Genomic DNA, 20,125 nt, shown 5'->3' on the forward strand with positions numbered 1-20,125 from the left:
GCACGCACGGAGAAGAGAAACTCTACACATTCAGACCAGATCTACACTGTTTCCCAGAGGAAAATGTTACTACTCAAGGCTTTCTCTTCTAAGTCTCTGGAGACAAAATTGAAATTCTCACTTCAGCCTCATTCAAGTTTCAAATTGTTCTCATTTGTTTCTCATTAGTTTCTCCTAAAATTCACTAGGAGAAATAGTTGAGACCATGACATGAGTCTTATTTGAGACTTAAATGAGAGATCTCATTAATGGCTCATTTTCTTCTCTTTTTTAAAATATATTTTTGGCCTTTTTGCCTTTATTTGACAGGACAGATGAAGAGAGACAGGAAATGTGGGGAGTAGTGAGCGGGGGAAAACATGCAGGAAATGGTCGACCGGCCGGGAATCAAAGCAGGGACCCCTGTGACGAGGACTGTAGCCTCTGTATGTGGGGCGCTTAGACCGCTATGCCACCAGTGCCCAAAAGAGTCCACCCCTTTAATTGTAATAATCTGTCTAAATCTGGTCAGCCCTTTGCGGCCCATATTCTAAATAAATGGTCTGTCATACCTGGTATGAAATCTCTATTTTTGCAATTTCTCTCAAATCCACTAAATCTTTGTGAAGTTGTTTTGTTCCAAACAGACTTGTAAAGGAAGGACCATATTGTAAAGTCAAAGAAGAGATCATTTCACATCTAAATATCTGATCTTGCAAGTAGTTAAATTGTTTTAATGAGAATTGTAAGTTTGTGGACAATTACATTGAAATGTTAATTTTGCAGGGCACTATAAATGTTCATGAAAAGATGAGCTCAGGCGCTTTCTTTGCTCCATCTGAGCTCAACTTGAGACACAAAAACTGAGTCTGACAAAAACAAATGGATGAGGTTAGATTGAGACAATTGAGAGAGCTCCCTGATTTCTCCACCTGAGCTCAAAAGGAGTCACAACACTTGAGAAATACCTGAGAATCATTTCAGATTTTGACCAGATCTCCTTTTGAACTGAAAGGGAGACTAAGCTGAGACTTTTTGCAACTTTTTTTCTGGAGGCAAGAATGAGAAACAGGAGACATAAGCTATAGTCTCATTTTGCTTTCAACCAGATCTCATTGTTGTCTAGGAGACATGAATGAAACACTTTTGAGATCTCCTCTGTAAATTTATTTTCCTATGGAAGTCATTGCAGTGTTGGAAGGGACTGAACACCCTTGTGATACGGATGCACAACTTCCTTTTTTTGTAGGTGGATGTAATGCAGTCCGGTCTCAGTGTTTAGTACCCTGTGTTTTATGATATGTATGTGTGTAAGAAATGTTTAAGAGAAGAGGCAGGCTTTACCACATTCTTTGGTCCCTTGCAACAAACTGACACCATTTTGCAACAACCTGTTTGGCTGTTTATAAATATGTCTCTACTTCCTTTAGAATACTTCCTTCCTACCCTCAATGTGTCAGATGAAACTTTTTTACCTCATGAATTCTGCAAAAAATCTTCAGTTAAGGCCAGAGAATAAAATATTCACATCACATATTTATAACACTGCTCACAGCGTGACAACAATGAGACCTGCCTTTACATGGTGGGTTTTTTTCCATATGGTTTTTTATCAAGTGCTGGGAATTTCCACTTTTTTTTAAAAAGAGCTTTAAAAAAAACCTGACTCACTTAAAATATCTTTTTCTTTTTTTGTCATAATTGACATCACACATAAGGCAATTTTATAACTGTGTTGTCCCGTGGCAGATCTTGAAACAGCTTTCAGTTTCAACAACACAACACAACTAAAACTGTCAGGTCAGTTCTGCATTTCCTGCAGGCAGCTCAACTGTCAGCACTAACAAGCTCTTCCTCTTTTCTTCTCTTTCTTCCCCAGCATTGTTTCTGACCGTAACAACAAGAAGATGCCTCTTGGGGATGACTGCCATGCCTGGAAAAAGAAGACCACCGATGTTAGGGATCAGTACGACTTTAAGGAGGTCTTGGGAACGTAAGTGTGTCAGTGCCAGCAGCATATTAAAGACCTTTCATTTCAGAGTTTTGGTTTTTTTTTTGTGGCTTTTTTGAATTCTTGAAAACATTTGAGTCAAGGGTGCGCACTGTATACTTTTAATGAAGCATTATAGGAGGTTCCACAGATCTGTCAGATGGACAGAAGACTATACAATTGCATTTGTTTTGGATCCTGGTAATATGGATTCATTTTTTATCATTGTGCAATTTTTTGCAAAGAAAACTGTCTGTGTGATGACTGGATGTTTGCAAAGGAGCAACTGCAAATGAATTTATTACTGTGAAACTCACCTCATGACAGGGTTTTTGTTGACTCTGTTAATGTGTCTTTGCTTAAGGTAAACTAATGCAGTGCTGCTCTAGTCAATACTCCAGTATAAACAGGAATCATGCCTAATTGGACATATCAGGCTCCAACCTGATAAAGAGAGGGTGCAAGCTGCACAGGTATGTGGCCAGGTATAGCCAGGACTGTGTTGGTGATAGTTCCTAGGGCCATGTTTAGCACCTTCTTCACTGATAAAGCTTCAAAGAAATCTTACAATGACACCAGGTTGAGGGACACAGGAGAGTTTGTATTAGATTAGTTAAGGTGGTGCAGTAAGGTTCAGTATTTGTTTTGGCTTTAACCATTACTCAGCAGCTCACACTTTAAAGCAACAGACACAGCCTCTCTCTGCTGGTAAACATTTATTCAGTGAATCATTTTGACTGCAGGAGGTGTCAGCAGGATGTGACCTGAGCACCATTACAGATCTAGTGACATGTTTGTGTGGGCAAAAGTCCAGAAACCATCCCTCTGGATAATAAAAAAAAAGACATTTTCCATCAAGAAAACAGGATAGATTGAGAGAGGTCAGTGTGTGTAGTATAATTCAGCTGAATTCAATAACCCTACTTTTTTTGTGATAGAGTAGTTCTGCAGTATATCTTTATAAAGACCCTTAGGTAATTTGTTGACATAGTACATTTACTTCTTGGACACAGTGTCACAAACCAACACGCAGGCTTAACACAGAGAGGTCAGTAACTCTGCATGTAAATGATTGTACACAGAAGTGTAGAAAACACCTCCTAGATAAACACAGCACTACACATGCAGCTGCCATAAAGCATTGTGGAGTTCAGTCCACACCTCTGACACAGTACCCAACATTATCCCTTCACAACGATAAGAGCTATAGCCAAGCTGCTGGACTGGATTACATCAGAGTTTAGAGTTGTGATGGGAGACTTGTAACTCTTAAAGGATTCCCCTGAAGACTTTAAAAAGACATCATACTGCTAAACATAACATGAAACAATAGTAAAGAACGCCATGAAAAGCCTAAAGTGGGAATCTGAAGAAAAAACATCTTCTGCTGTAGCATGTTTTCACCATGAAATGTATCCTTGACTGTAGGACTTTCACTGAACTCTTACATCAAACATATGCCTTTTTTTTTTTGCTCGTTCAACATCTTATCCATAGACACACCCCGCATATTTATAGTAATCACTTTTACTTGACATTGGCTCCTGTCAAGGACTGTACCCTCTAAGTCTTTCACAGTGTTTATGTCTGCATAGCTGGTGAGTGTCAGACAGTTTAGAGAGGGGGGGTTGGGCTTCTCTTGCACTGTAAGGGATCAGTGTAGTTTTCATTAAAAGGAGAGGGTTGTTGGCTGTAAAACTGGCACATCTACAATAGTTGTTGTTAGCTTGTTTTTGCCTAAGTATGTGAGGCAGTCCTCATATGTATCCTGAAGGCTAATGGTGTATGATGTCCTGACTTTTGTTTGCTCTTCTGCTCTGCTTTTCTTGGGATCGCTCTTAAACCTCTTGACTTTTAAGCACAGTGTTTGAATATTTGTGCGTGTGAGTGTGAGTGGGTGTTATTCATTTGTCTCGAAATGGACATGCTTAGTTACTTCAGAGCAGATGGCCTGCCCCTTGTTTGTCAATTGTAGGACTGTGACTAATGTCCTGCACATCTCAAACCCAACTTATCAATCAATCAATCAATCCATCAACCTTTATTTGTATAGCGCCAAATCACAACAAACGTTATCTTAAGACGCTTTTACAAACATAGGAGGTCTAGACCACTCTATGTCAAATTATGAACAGAGACCCAACTTCAAGACAGGGTAAGACTCAGTCTGACCCCATCTTAATCCATCATGAGCATTGCACATTGCAGTATTTAGCTAGTTACAGTGGAGAGGACAAACTTCCTTTAACAGGCAGAAACCTCCAGCAGGACCAGACTCATGTTAGACAGCCATCATGCCACGACCGAGTTGGGTCTGGATAGACAGATAGAGGGGAGTAAGAGAGAGAGGTGATAGTGATGAGACGAGTAGTAGAAGCTGTTGCCGCTGGAGTCCAGCACGTCCGTATCAGCTTGAGTCCAGCACGTCCGCAGCAGGAGGACGTCTACGGCAGCTCAGAGGAACCTACGAGACAAGGGAGCTCAGGGACTCCAGAAAGGTCTATGGTTAGTAACTTTAATGGGACAGGCAGAGTTAAAGTAAGTGATGAGGGGGTGGGGGGTGAAAGGGGTGAGCTAGGATCCCAGTGTGTCAGTGTGCCAGTTCCCCCGGCAGTCTAGGCCTATAGCAGCATGACAAAAGCTGGTCCAAGCCTGATCCAGCTCTAACTATAAGCTTTATCAAAAAGGAAAGTTTGAAGCCTACTCTTAAAAGTGGAGAGGGTGTCTGCCTCCTGGACCCTGACTGGTAGATGATTCCAAAGGAGAGGGTCCTGATAACTGAAGGTTCTACCTCCCATACTACTTTTAGAGATTTTAGGTACAACTAGCAAGCCTGCATGTTGGGAGCGTAGAGTTCTAGAGGGGTAATAGGGCACTATGAGCTCTTTAAGATACAAGGGTGCCTGATTTTTAAGGGCTTTGTAGGTTAAAAGAAGGATTTTAAATTCTATTCTACATTTTATTGGGAGCCAGTGAAGAGAAGCTAACACTGGAGAGATGTGCTCCCTCTTCCTAGTTCTAGTCAATATACTTATGTGGCAGTCTGTTCTTTATGCAAGCAAGCTGGGGTACAATGCTGGTAGCCCCAAGTTGTTTTGTCTTTTGCAATAACTAAGCATATTCCATCACAGAGACAGGATCATGTCTGTCTTCCAAAATTCCCTCATGTGTTGACTCTGTCCTCCTGTCTGGATGAAATGTTTTCTGACTCTCCCAAACTAGCAGCAGAAAAAAAAATCAATTGAAAAAATTAACCCCTGAGTGACCAGCAGTCAAAGGTAACTTTTTAAAATCCTGGTACCCTTTGTTTGACTCGCCAACATGGATGCAGAGTGACATGAGACAGGATGTTTATCCAAGGTGTGCCACTTCTTACACACACCCACATCCTTGTGTATCCAGGATTAAGTTGTGTGAATCCAAGATGAAATCCAAGCTTGTTTAGCGAGGTCATGCAACCATCCATAGGCTTTAGGCACTGATGCAAAGAGCGTCAAAAGAAATACTGTAAGCACCAATAAAGAGGACTTAAACCTTAACAAAGTCAAACAGTCAGCACCTAAATAGCTTCTTCCCCTCTTTCTTGTCTGTATCTCTACTGTAAACATTTTCATAAAGAAGAGGAGGAACTAAATTCAGCTTTTGTAGCACTTCCAGATACTTCAGGGTGAGATAGTACAACTACTTTGCCAGGACTTCATGTTTATTAACAATAGTGGGATATTATAGTACAGGAAAATATTGTAAAATCAAGCCAAAGTAAAGATGTATCAGCGTACAAGAACAACTGAAGGGTGCAAAGAAAGAACGTGCTTTTTTCCATCCTTTCAACCCTCTCACTGTCTCCTCTCCAGTGTTCTACCTGCCCTCTGTCTGCTGCTGAGCTTGTTTATTGAGAGATCACCCGCTCACCGCATCACTCAGCTGCGTGCCACATTCGTTTGCCATTGCCGGATTGTTGTCTAGGTAACAACAGGAAACACTTTCCATAATGGACTCAAATAGTCACTATGGAAACAAAGTTTTTTGATTTGCTATTAATAATCCACCACCGGGTTCACATGTGTGCATTGTGCAAGACATAAACTCACCCTCTCTCTGTGTCTTTACAAGAACACAAAGACAGACACACACCAGAGAGGAACTTAAGCTTCACTCGTATGTTAATGAAAATGAAATGTAGGTGCTGTGAATCATCTCATCTCTGAGTCACACTTTCAGCACAACCCAAACAGAATAAGGCTTTCACTTTATGATGTAAAGATACTGGAAAACAGTGTTATGTGTCTTTTAAACATGCTATATCTGGCAGTCTGTACCAATTAAGAATAAGCACCTTCAAGATGTTCTGTGCTTCTTCACACAAACTATAAATCTGGTTATATTGGGTGTATGTTGATATGATACAATACAGACATTTTTAATTGCATGCTAACATGACAAATCATATTTGATTACTTCTTAAGAATGAATTGGTACTCACAGCCGTGGCATGTGTGGGTTTACGCATTAAGTCCCCAGCTGCTGCCACATGTATTTGTAATCAAAACAGATGGGAATTAATAATGCACGAGCAGGCAACAGCACTTTCCCTGCAATCAACTGAAATCCTCTTTAGCCATCCTTCTTTTCTCATTTCTGTGACTTATGTTAATCTATTCCTCTCCCTCTCCCTCTCCCTGTCTCTCTCTTGTTTTCCTGTTTTCATTTTTATCTGTCCAACCCACCCAAAGCCAAATCCCTGCTGTCAGGAGTAAAGCTCCATTTCAGCTCTCCAGCCCTGTCACCTGCTCCCTGAATGTTTTCTGGTTTCATTGGAATCCCCACAATAAGCCTCAAAGCGTAGTCAATTACTATCTGGTCTCACAGTTTAACTATTGGTAAAATTAGAAACTGGAACCTCACAGCTATCTGTCTGCAACACCAAAACTAACTCTAAAAATAGAATATGTCTAAAATCATATTTATTCCAGTCCACACACACACACAAACAGCCAGTCTGACTTTCTTGCTTATAAGGTTATGATCTCTTGGCTTTCCCAGTGTTTCCTTTGGCTGTTGTTCAAATATTGACTTCTTCTGCACTCTCCTGCATATGTTGTTACAGCGTGTCACAGTCAAACCCGGCTCATCATAATTTCATCGGTCCATTCCTGGAACATTGCTTTTGATATTTCTTGGTAAAAGCAGCAGTTTCCTGATGTGACAGCTGGTACTATTTTTAGCATTGCACCAATTCTTCTTTCATATCCACCAGGAATAGCTTGGAAGTATCACGACAGATATAGACATCAGGTGCAAACTTTGCTTTATTGCTTTAACTGTAAAATACTGCAAAAAAAACAACTGTATTAGATCATCGCCTGCATCGTCATGGCTTTGTTCCCTCACTCAGATGTTTGTCTAATGATGGCAAGCTGCACATATGAGCAATGTTTCCTGCACTGGCATTTGAAAGCCTCGCCAACTTCTCATGCCGTGAGCAGCAAAGTGAAATATTCTACGTTACAGCTCTGAATAATTTACAAAACACAGAGTGGATGGAGCAACAAGCGACAGAAGTTGAGTGTGAGAGTTGGAAAGAGTGGTATAATCAGTTCAAATCAATTGGGCTGATGGATTGGCCCTGGCCTGAGTCTGTAGCCTAGGTCGAACAGTGACCCAGTACCCTGCCTGTGGGGCCACAATTGATTTGGAAAGAGGGGTTCATGTGTGAGTACGCTTGGGTGAGCCAGAGAGAGGGAAAGGCTTTTAACATCAACAACAACAGAACAAGTAATATTTGGTAATGTGTTGTGTTTTCATTTTGTATGAGCACATGTCACACACGCATATCCTTTGGTTTTACAAAGCAACAAGCCCTCTTGTTTGCAGACTTGTAATTTTTTAATATAACTGACTAAAAGCTGTCGTTTCAACATCTCCCACACATTTTTGTACATCACGTAATCCTTACAGCCTTTCTACACTTTCACAATAATTAAAACACAACTTGTTTTTTAATGCTTGACATTTTTATGAAGACATCTCTTCTAAAGCTCTGTTTGAGAGGGTTTCATGCTCCATTATTTTAAATGTTTTAGAATTGCTGATACAACAATGATACACACAGATACTGTTGTTGAACTGCAGTTGAAAGAGGAACCTTCTGCTCCTCTTGTTCCCTCTTGGCTACATTATACAGGTTTTGACATTGATTTAGCACGCTGTCTGAGAGCTCTCTGCCTCCGAATGGAAAGTAAAAGTATCTCCCCACTCAGCGGTTGTTTTTGTGTGCACTTGAGATGGGCTTTTTAAAGATTCTAAGATGTATGACAAAAAAAATGATGCTTTGATAAATGTCAAATCCAGTTTAATAAAGGAAAAACAAGTTATTTTTAGTGAGAATAAAAAGCATCAGAATATCTGCTTTGTAAATCTCCCTGTGTGGATGAGTGCATTACTACACTGTAAAAAAAGGATTTTAGGTTTTAGTTACCTCAGCTCACTTTCTGAAGTCAGCTCCACTTAAATGTCAGTTTTACTTGAAATATTAAGTAAAATAGTGTCCAACTAATCAGTCCAAGCAGAGTAGTTCAGGTAACATAGATTTCCTTGTTGATACAACTAGATGTAAATATGGCCCCTGCACAAATGCACAGGAAACCCCTTATAGTCACTGGAGTGACCAACCTTTACAATGCCATGTGCTGCAAGAGACACTCTGATTGGATCAATGTTTGAATACTTCTCTGCATGCAGGGCAGAAGCTAAGTGTTTACCAGAAGAGAAATGTTCAATGTGTGATATTTGTAGACTTTTTTACTCCTTAGTTTCTGTTTTTATACCTGCATAGTTCTTATATAGTGAGAGCACTCTTCTGTTAGTCTGCTTACAGTGTTGTAAGCTAAGTGTTTACTTCTAGATCAATATTAAACATAAGGCATATTAATCCATTCTTCATGATAGCATTCTGATGCCAAGTCAAATTCATACAGAAAAGCTGTGGTCAGTTTTGACATTGAATACAGTATTTTGAATGTTGTCCCATGTTGAGAAATCATTTTAATGTAGTATTTTTTTGAAAATTGAGGTTTAGGTTGTTTTAAGAAATGACAAGTACTTGTTTTTAATGAACGTAATGTTACAAGTTAGTAAAAGAGTGACCAGGCTTCCTTAAAAATATAAGTTGATTCAACAGAACACTTTGTTGAGCTAACATTTTAGACATGTTTGCAGAAGTATTAATTATAAATTGATCCAACAAGATGCTTAGTTCAGGCAAGTTACATTTTCATGTTTTTACAACTGAATATACCTGTAGAAACATGTTGATCTAATTTGTTTTTTCATGTTGTTTCTGCTAAGATTTAGGTTTGTAAAACTTAGAATTGCTTGTTGGTGTCGCTAAAAAGGCTTGTTGATTAAACTTAAAGTATGAAGTTGATAGAACTAATTCATCAGCGCTGTCTTTGTCACCCCAACTAATAAAACTAAGTTTAATGAACTAAGATAAAAGTGGAAACAACTTAAATTTCTTGGCTTGCTGAACTTAACATTTTAAGGCAGCCAAGTAACAAATTATTTAAGTTGAACTAACTTAATTTTTCTTACAGTGTGGTGCAAAATACAGCTTCTGGTTATTAATTGTAGTATATCTTTAAAGGTGACATATCATGCAAAATCAACGTTTTTAATGGTTCTCTACCTGAAATTTGTGTCCCTGTCTACAAACCCCCCGAAAATGAAAAGAATCCATTCTGCCCCTGTTCTGATTTCTCCACCTTTCTGTAAATGTGTGCTGAAACCAGCCGTTTCAGTTTTCAGTGTTTTTCATACGTCACAACGCCATCCGGTCTGTAACTGAAGTCGGAGCTCGGAGCTTGTTCAGCCCATAGACTGTATAAAATACAACTCAACCCCTCCTCCGTTTTTCATTCCCTGCACACATGTGTGCTAACAAGGAGCTTAGGAGGGAGGCATGCTAGTTGTAGGCTGTCTTAATAAACACAAAGGTCGGTTTTACTCCCCACGTCTGCAGATTTGAAAATCTAATGGATGATTTTTAGTTTTCATGGATAAGTGCTAGCGCTAGTTAGCATAGCCACATAGCTACATGTTGGTAGCTGTGTACCAAGACACACGTCTACATACTGACAAATAAAACCACAAGAAACACTAAATCTGTGACCAATGGTTCAGAAAGGTCCTGCTGCAGGCGCCTCTCCATCAGGATCAGATTCTGGATCAGATTCAGAGGGTTGAAGTAACGATCAAAGTGCTGGAGAGCCGAGGCCACATCAACTTCCTGAGGGGGCGTGGTCAGAGAGCTCATTCTCATTTAAAGGCACAGACACAGAAAACAGCCTGTTCTGAGCAGGGCTGAAAAAGAGGGGTTTACAGGCAGACCAAAATCTGATTTCAAAGTGTTTTTTTGAGCAATAAACTTTAAAGACATGTTTTGGGGACCTCTTAGATCAATATATTTTGATGAAAAAGAGCATGATATGTCACCTTTAAAAGGCTACTTAAGTTAGTTAAACCTTTTTCCAGACCTCTGGAAACTGCTAACATCTCAGATCAGGGCCTTTCTTTACCCAGAAACAATTTTTTCAAATTGAATTTGGCTGTTACACTTTTTATTCTTCTGAAATCTTTTGTCGGGCTACATTAGTCTCATATTTTACCATACATAAGGATGAGAGCTGACAGCCAGATGTTACCAGCCAACTATTCACTTACCTTTAGATCACATCAGCAGCACTGCTGCTCCTAGCCGAGACTACATCCTAGTGAAAGAGGGTTGGGAAGACAGAGTTTTCAATTTTGCACAGTTTTTTAATTCAGTGTTTTTAACAATTTTCATGACTATTTTTTATTTGAGAAAAAGATGGCGACCTCTGCCAATATTCTACCCTTAAATAAGAAATCCTGAACGAATCATACAGCACATAAACAGCCTGCTTACCATCAAACAAGCTAGTGGCAGCTCATCTCCCAGCCTGTCCTTACATCCTGTGTGCGATGAAGAGAGCGGCAGAGAAACACAGATTTTTTTTTCTAGCAGTGAAACTGCTGATGACTCTGACTCTCCATGTTGTTATTCTCTTCATTACTGTGATGCATATCTTCCTAAGTGGGAAGCATACACATCCCTCAGTCATCACTCTTCAATGTCATCATGCAAATCTAGAAGTTAATTGATGTGCAGACACAGCGAGGAAAGCAGAAACAGGAATTTGAGGGAATTTTAGCGTCCTTTTGTAGCAATTTTTGATGTTTTGTTGTTTGTGTGAAGAGTCAGAATCTAATGAATTCAAAATAATGATTAACAAAGCAGTTCAGAGAAAAAGGAAACAGCCACCTTTATAGAGCAGATGAGTCTCACAGCATGAGAGCTGTCCCACTTCATCTATTTTTCATCTCCCTCCATGCTTCTCTTTGCTGGCTCTGTACTAACTCTCCCTCGCTCCTCATCATTTACTACGACTCATCAGTTTTATCCCATTATATTCACTTATCTTTTTCCTTGCTTCTCGCATTGCTTTTCTTAGCAATTCTTTTGTCATTATGCGTGACTGTGACTAAGCTGTTGGATAAGATAGAGCTAAGACCTTCCTTCATTATAAAGTGCCCTGTGGACCTCAAAGCGCAGGACAACATGTTGCTGTGTCTGCCCTTGTAATTCTGTCTCAGCCAGTGCTAAGACAGCAAAAGAGTAATGAGTGAGTCCAGTGGCACGCTACTCTCTGTCCCTTCATCTGCCTACTCATGTCTTCTCTCTACATCTTTGTAAAACTAGATCCTGGATATCATTCATGCAAGCCCTCCTGGTCAGCGTTTTAGTTGTCTGAAAATGTGAAATACATTGAAAGGGCAACAATAAGAACATCCACTGGCTCATTTGGAGACCTTATCAGATTTGTTCTGCAGTCATAGCAATGAGAGTTTATCCGTTCTTTTGAAAAGTGACAACTTGGGACCTTTTCCAACTCCCGACCCAATCCTGAAAATCCATCCCCGCTTATAGCACCCTCAGCCCTTCAGCCCTGGTCTGACCTAATTCAAACAGAAGCTCTCATCTCAGCACAGAGCAGCTCAGCATGGCATACCCTGCTGTTCCTGGAATTCACACACCACACACACATGTATGCCCACTGTCTGGCCCACTTATGAATATCCATCTGCTCACAGCAATGTATCCCCTCTAATAATTTGAAGTACACTTGCAGGCTTGTCATGTTCATCTTCCCACAGTCTTTCTCATTATAATCCCTCATTGCCCGTATTCCCCACTTGATTAAAAGTTACAAGCTGTCCACATATCGGCAAAGCTGCTTGGGAACACTTTTCTTGTGGATTTTATCTGCTGTTCCAGATATCAAACCAGTTTCATTGCAGACTTAGTTTTTTTTTAGCTCTTTCTAATGTAAAGTAGGTTGCACACTGGAGCACTCAGTAAGGCATTAATTGAGTTAAGGCGGCTAAACGGCTAATTTGTTGGCACACTGTTGCTCAAAACCACCACACTGTCCTTTCATTGGTGTCATGTTTCCGGCCGCCTGACCGGTTTTAAGTCCAACATTTGCTCTGTATTTGGCTGCATTTTCATCTCCTCCAATTCCTAAGGGGAATATTTGCAGAATGGTTTCAGCGTGCTAGGTTTTTTTTTTAACATTTTTAAACAGCTTGTTGCTTTAGTAGGTCGGTCAAGGATTACTGTTGTTTCTATTGTGTTTTATTTATTTTTTATTCTTTGGTTAGAAGTCTGGCCTCTTGTTGGAAACTGAGTGACAGCTGTGAGATTAATCTAGTTAAAGAATGAACTGGTGCTGCTTCACTGACCATTATACTACAACAGTGAGCTAAATACGGTTAATTCTCTGCAGAGCTGCTGAGTGGATTTTCAGTTTACTCCGGCGTCTTTACTTATAGCTCCTATTAAAACTAGCCACCCAGGGCTGAAAAAGAGGGGTTTACAGGCAGACCAAAATCTGATTTCAAAGTGTTTTTTTGAGCATAAACTTTAAAGACATGTTTTGGGGACCTCTTAGACCAATATATTTTGATGAAAAAGAGCATGATATGTCACCTTTAATATGAGGATCTTAAACTGTATTCTGAATTGATTGGTAGCCAGTGTAAGGAGAATAAGATGGGAGTGATGTGGGATGCTTTACTGGACCTGGTTAACAGTCTTGCGGCAGCGTTTTGAATTAATTGAGGCTGGTGAAGAGAGAATTGCAGTAGTCAAGCCGTGAGGAAACAGATGCATGAACAAGCATTTCTAATGGGTCCGGTCAAAAAGAAAGACTCCCAATGCCTTTCCTGTATATATTTTGGATAGACCATCCAAAGAGACTGAGAGATTGCTTGAGGACTGTTTGCAACTCTTCCTGGGTGGCTAGTTTTAATAGGAGCTATAACTAAAGCCAGAGTCTGGTTCGCATTGCCGGCAGTAAGTCGAATTCGTTCCCAGTGGGGGTTGGACTCCGCCAGGGCTGCCCTTTGTCACCGGTTCTGTTCATAACTTTTATGGACAGAATTTCTAGGCGCAGCCAAGTGGCGGGGGGTTTCCGGTTCGGTGGCCTTGGGATTCCGTCTCTGCTCTTTGCAGATGATGTCGTCCTATTGGCTCCATCGAGCGGTGACCTCCAGCTCGCGCTGGGACGGTTTGCAGCTGAGTGTGAAGCAGCGGGGATGGGGATCAGCACCTCCAAGTCTGAGGCCATGGTGCTCAGTCGGAAAAGGGTGGCCTGCCTTCTCCGGGTCGGAGGGGAGTCTTTGCCCCAGGCGGAGGAGTTCAAGTATCTTGGGGTCTTGTTCACGAGTGAGGGGAAAAGGGAGCGGGAGATTGACAGACGGATCGGGGCGGCGTCTGCAGTGATGCGGGTGCTGTACCGGTCTGTCGTGGTGAAAAGAGAGCTGAGCCAGAAGGCAAAGCTCTCAATTTACCGGTCCATCTACGTTCCGACCCTCACCTATGGTCACGAGCTGTGGGTAGTGACTGAAAGAACGAGATCGCGAATACAAGCGGACGAAATGGGCTTTCTCCGCAGGGTGGCTGGGCTCAGCCTTAGAGATAGGGTCAGGAGCTCAGACATCCGGGAGAGGCTCATAGTGGGGCCGCTGCTCCTCCAGATTGAGAGGAGCCAGATGAGGTGGTTCGGGCATCTGATTAGGATGCCTCCCGGGCGTCTCCCTGGGGAGGTGTTTCGGGCATGTCCGACTGGGAGGAGGCCACGGGAAAGGCCCAGGACACCCTGGCGAGACTATGTCTCTCAGCTGGCCTGGGAGCGCCTCGGTATCCTCCCAGAAGAGCTGGTGGAAGTGGCCGGGGAGAGGAGTGTCTGGGCTTCCCTGCTGAGACTGCTGCCCCCGCGACCCAGACCCGGATAAGAGGAAGAAGATGGATGGATGGATGGATAAGTGAAGACGCCTGAGTAAACTGAAAATCCACTCAGCGGCTCTGCAGAGAATTAACCGTATTTTGCTCACTGTTGTAGTATAATGGTCAGTGAAGCAGCACCAGTTCATTCTTTAACTAGATTAATCTCACAGCTGTCACTCAGTTTCTAACAAGAGGCCAGACTTCTAACCAAAGAATAAAAAATAAATAAAACACAATAGAAACAACAGTAATCCTTGACCGACCCACTAAAGCAACAAGCTGTTTAAAAATGTTAAAAAACCTAGCACGCTGAAACCATTCTGCAAATATTCCCCTTAGGAGTTGGAGGAGATGAAAATGCAGCCAAATACAGAGCAAATGTTGGACTTAAAACCGGTCAGGCGGCCGGAAACATGACACCAATGAAAGGACAGTGTGGTGGTTTTGAGCAACAGTGTGCCAACAAATTAGCCGTTTAGCTGCCTTAACTCAATTAATGCCTTACTGAGTGCTCCAGTGTGCAACCTACTTTACATTAGAAACAGCTAAAAAAAAACTAAGTCTGCAGTGAAACTGCTTTGATATCTGGAACAAGGAGCTTAGGAGGGAGGCATGCTAGTTGTAGGCTGTCTTAATAAACACAAAGGTCGGTTTTACTCCCCACGTCTGCAGATTTAAAGATCTAGTGGATGATTTTTAGTTTTCATGGAAAAGTGCTAGCGCTAGTTAGCATAGCCACATAGCTACATGTTCGTAGCTGTGTACCAAGACACACGTCAACATACTGACAAATAAAACAACAAGAAACACTAAATCTGTGACCAATCCTTCAGAAAGGTCCTACTGCAGGCGCCTCTCCGTCAGGATCAGATTCTGGATCAGATTCAGAGGGTTGAAGTAACGCGGGTCTGTGAGCAGCCGTGTATATTCAGCCAACATGTAAACATTAGATCAACATGCTGGACAGCCGAGGCCACATCCACTTCCTGAGGGGGCGTGGTCAGAGAGCTCATTCTCATTTAAAGGCACAGACACAGAAAACAGCCTGTTCTGAGCAGGGCTGAAAAAGAGGGGTTTACAGGCAGACCAAAATCTGATTTCAAAGTGTTTTTTTGAGCATAAACTTTAAAGACATGTTGTTGGGGACCTCTTAGACCAATATATTTCGATGAAAAAGAGCATAATATGTCACCTTTAATATAAGGTTGGCTGGCCCTCTCTCCATGAAAGACGCAATATCCATTGGAATGTTTTTATCTATAAAGCTGTTTTAGGACAATTACCACCATACCTCACTGAACTTTTTCAATACCTAGACTGCTTTTATCAGACTCGCACCTCAACCAGCTACTTTTGCATGTTCCTCGAGTTCGGTCAGAACTGGGAAAAGCTGCCTTTTGTTTCTCTCCTCCTGACTCCTGGAACAAGTTGCTGCAGCATCTTGAATTAAATGCACTTTTAACTTTTGGACAATTCAGAATCTTAATTTTTAACCTTTCAACCCCGCTCTGTAACTGTTTAAGCTAGGTTAACCTGTGTATATTATTGTATCGTTTGTATCATCTGCTCTTCTTATTTTAGTGCTTTTATAGTCAATCCCCAACACTTCCTTTTTATTATTTTACTTGATCTTTTAATTGTTTTTATATCCAAATAATAAATAAAAAATCCTATTTGATGACTTTGATCCTCTTGATGCATTGTTACTCCCCTCTATCCCTCTTCCAAGACCCAACTCGGTCGAGGCATGATGGCTGTCTAACATGAGTCTGGTCCTGCTGGAGGTTTCTGCCTGTTAAAAGGAAGTTTGTCCTCTCCACTGTAACTAGCTAAATACTGCAATGTGCAATGCTCATGATGGATTAAGGTGGGGTCAGACTGAGTCTTACCCTGTCTTAAAGTTGGGTCTCTGTTCATAATTTGACATAGAGTGGTCTAGACCTCCTATGTTTGTAAAAGAGTCTTGAGATAACGTTTGTTGTGATTTGGCGCTATACAAATAAAGGTTGGTTGATTGATTGATTGATTGATTGATTGATTGATTGATTGATTGATTGATTGATTGATTGATTGATTGATTGATTGATTGATTGATTGATTGATTGATAATGAAAAAATGACCTTTTACGGTCTCATATTTCACAAAGGTTTTTGACATTAATGCTTTTATGAATTTAAAAGCACTTTGGTCAGCCTCTGCTGCTTTTTAAATATGCTTTATGAATACATTTTACTTGACTTGACTAATGGAAAGAGTGTCCCAGCACCAAATCTAGGTTTGGTTGTATGGTTCTCTGTATTTGGATGGCCCACAGAGCAAAGATGGTCTTTTTATGTTTTTGGGCCAGTATCACAGTTGGGCATCTCTCAGTTTTTCATTGGACCAGATGGTCCTTCCCTATGTTTCTCTGACCTTTCCACAGTTACCATTTTGTCATCAGCTTTTATACCGTATTCCTCAATGTCCCAGCAGGACAGATGGCACAATTGTTGTGAGTAGGAGAAATGTGGGACTAATGTGTGAAAATAATACATGGCAGAGAGTCAAGGGAGGTCTGTTTTCTCAAAAAGAACTAGCAAACAAGGATAGCTTCTTTGTTATCAAAACAAGAGAAAAGGCTGTAGGGGCGCCAGTTGGCCCAGGGGTTTAAGGACACACCCCATCTACAGAGGCTGTAGTCCTCGTCGCTGAGGTCACAGGTTTGACTCCCTGCCATGACCCTTTGCTGCATGTTTTTTCCCACTCTCTACTCCCCATGTTTCCTGTCTGTCTACAGCTGTCCCATCAATAGAGGTAGAAAAATCAAAGAAAGAAAAAGTACTGAAACTGAACACATCTTAAGTCCTCATAGCCCATAGTGATGACATGTTTATGGTGTTTGTTGTTTTTGTATTAGAGCTTTTGCTGGTTGTGTTATGACTTACTGGTCTGCTTTTACATGTTAGACTTAGAGCTGTGTGTGTTTGGTTTATGGGAGTGTGCACAAATGATTGCATGGTGGCATTTGAGATCCTAATTCCTTGGTCTTAAATTCCTTTGATGCACCGAGTGAGGCGTCGTGGGATGCTCACATGAAAAGGTTGCTTGTAGTGACAGAGACTCCCTAACTAACAGCACCTGTGTATTTCAAGCAAACAGCTTATTCAGAGATAGATTAGACGACAGACAGACATTGAGTGAGTGAAAAGTATGTTGTTTAATCAGCAGGTAAATATTTACGCAGCTTAAGGCTGCACACATGAAAATGATGTTGCTGCTTCTGTCTGTGTTTAAACTTTTTGCAAAGAATTTGCACAGTGGATTTCTGAGGTCACGCCCAGTTCTTGGATAGTGGCAGTAAGCGTGTCTTTATTGAGAGACGCCACAGTGCAGTGTTTTCTGTGTGTGTGTGTGTGTCTGTGTGTACATACACTTCCTGGACACACAGGTCCCATGTTGGTGATAAGAATGTCCTGTTAGGAACAGGAACAGATCTGTAAACAGTCGAATCCTTTGCTAGGATTAAGCCCTCAGTAAACTCAACACACCCCTCATTCAACTAACTATCACACTTTCATCAGCTCTTCAGATTCTCTGAGCCTGAACTACAGTATGTCAGTGGCAGGCTGAAAACACTCTTTTTTTTTAAGCTGTCTTTTTGATTGTTTTGTGGCTATATTGAACATTTTTTCAGGGAAATATTGTTGGGTTACAAAGTAGTCTTCTGAGATCATAAAAAATAAGTTAGTTCAACTTAAAATCATTTGTAACCTGGCTGCCTTAAAATGTTAAGTTCATTTAAGTTGTTTCCACTTTTGTCTTAGTTCATTAAACTTAGTTTTATTAGTTCGGGTGACAAAGACAGCGCTGATGAATTAGTTCTATCAACTTCATACTTTAAGTTTAATCAACAAGCCTTTTCAGTGACACCAACAAGCAATTCTAAGTTTGACAAACCTAAATCTTAGCAGAAACAACATGACAAAAAAAATTAGATCAACATGTTTCTACAGGTATATTCAGTTGTAAAAACATGAAAATGTAACATGCCTGATCTAAGCATCTTGTTGGATCAATTTATAATTAATACTTCTGCAAACATGTCTAAAATGTTAGCTCAACAAAGTGTTCTGTTGAATCAACTTTTCCTTTTAAGGCAGCAAGGTCACTTTTTTCCTGACTTCTTCATCTTACTTGTAACATTACGTTCATTAAAAAAACAAGTCATTTCTTAAAACAACCTCCATCCATCCATCCATCCATCCATCCATCCATCCATTTTCTTCCGCTTATCCGGGGTCGGGTCGCTGGGGTAGCAGTCCAAGCAAATTGACCCAGACATCCCTCTCCCCGGCGACACTTTCCAGCTCCTCCTGGGGAATCCCGAGGCGTTCCCAGACCAGGCGGGGGATATAATCCCTCCACCGCGTTCTGGGTCTACCCCGGGGCCTTCTCCCAGTTGGACGTGCCCGGAACACCTCTAAAGGGAGGCGTCAGGGAGGCATCCATATCAGATGCCCGAACCACCTCAGCTAAATCCTTTCGATGCGGAGGACCAGCGGCTCTACTCCGAGCTACCTCCGGATGTCCGAGCTCCTGACCCTATCTCTAAGGCCGAGCCCAGACACCCTTCGCAGGAAACTCATTTCAGCCGCTTGTATCCGCGATCTTATCCTTTCGGTCATGACCCACAGCTCATGACCATAGGTGAGGGTTGGAACGCAGACCGACTGGTAAATCGAAAGCTTTACCTTCCGGCTCAGCTCCCTCTTCACCACAATGGTCCGATACAACGTCCGCATCACTGCTGACGCCGCACCAATCCGTCTGTGGATCTCACGCTCCATTTTACCCCCACTCGCGAACAAGACCCCGAGATACTTAAACTCCCCCACTTGGAGCAAAGTCTCACTTCCCACAGTAAAACTAGTAAAACAACCTAAGCCTCAATTTTCAAAAAAATACTACATCAAAATGATTTCTCAACATGGGACAACATTCAAAATACTGTATTCAATGTCAAAACTGACAACAGCTTTTCTGTATGAATTTGACTTGGCATCAGAATGCTATCATGAAGAATGGATTAATATGCCTTATGTTCAATATTGATCTAGAAGTAAACACTTAGCTTACACTAACACTGTAAGCAGAATAACAGAAGAGTGCTCTCACTATATAAGAACTATGCAGGTATAAAAATAGAAACTAAGGAGTAAAAAAGTCTATAAATATCACACATTGAACATTTCTATTCTGGTAAACACTTAGCTTCTGCACTGCATGCAGAGAAGTATTCAAACATTGATCCAATCAGAGTGTCTCTTGCAGCACATGGCATTGTAAAGGTTGGTCACTCCAGTCACTATAAGGGGTTTCCTGTGCATTTGTGCAGGGGCCATACTTACATCTAGTTGTATCAACAAGGAAATCTATGTTACCTGAACTACTCTGGTTGGACTGATTAGTTGGACACTATTTTACTTAATATTTCAAGTACAACTGGCATTTAAGTTGAACTGACTAAAGAAAGTGAGCTGAGGTAACTACAACCTAAAGTCCTTTTTTTACAGTGTACAACATTCACATCACAGCTGGACACAGGCCTTTAGAAAGTTTTCTAGCAGTAGCAGTATGATAGCTTTGCACAGTGTAGTCTGGATGAGCTTATACTGTGATTGAAAAGACAGGACTACAAGTGTGGCGGTATGTCTTGTGAACAAAGGAAGCTATCAACAGATAAACATATATCTAACAAATGCAACCAGAGCTTCATCTCACTTTTACAATACCCTGAAATCTTTTA

At 41.2% G+C, this 20,125-nt stretch overlaps 1 protein-coding gene across 2 annotated transcripts in view; it reads left to right on the forward strand.

Annotated features, from left to right (window-relative positions):
• camk1b (calcium/calmodulin-dependent protein kinase Ib) overlaps nt 1–20,125 on the forward strand; it is a 51,868-nt gene that overhangs the window by 5,737 nt on the left and 26,006 nt on the right. For both annotated transcript variants that reach the window (XM_034694588.1, XM_034694597.1), the window contains exon 2: nt 1,859–1,972. In XM_034694588.1, the coding sequence (XP_034550479.1) occupies nt 1,887–1,972 (86 nt within the window). In that variant the 5' untranslated portion in view covers nt 1,859–1,886. The remainder of the gene's footprint in view (nt 1–1,858; nt 1,973–20,125) is intronic.

The sequence above is a fragment of the Notolabrus celidotus genome, chromosome 1, assembly GCF_009762535.1.
Source record: "Notolabrus celidotus isolate fNotCel1 chromosome 1, fNotCel1.pri, whole genome shotgun sequence".
Classification (NCBI taxonomy): domain Eukaryota; kingdom Metazoa; phylum Chordata; class Actinopteri; order Labriformes; family Labridae; genus Notolabrus; species Notolabrus celidotus.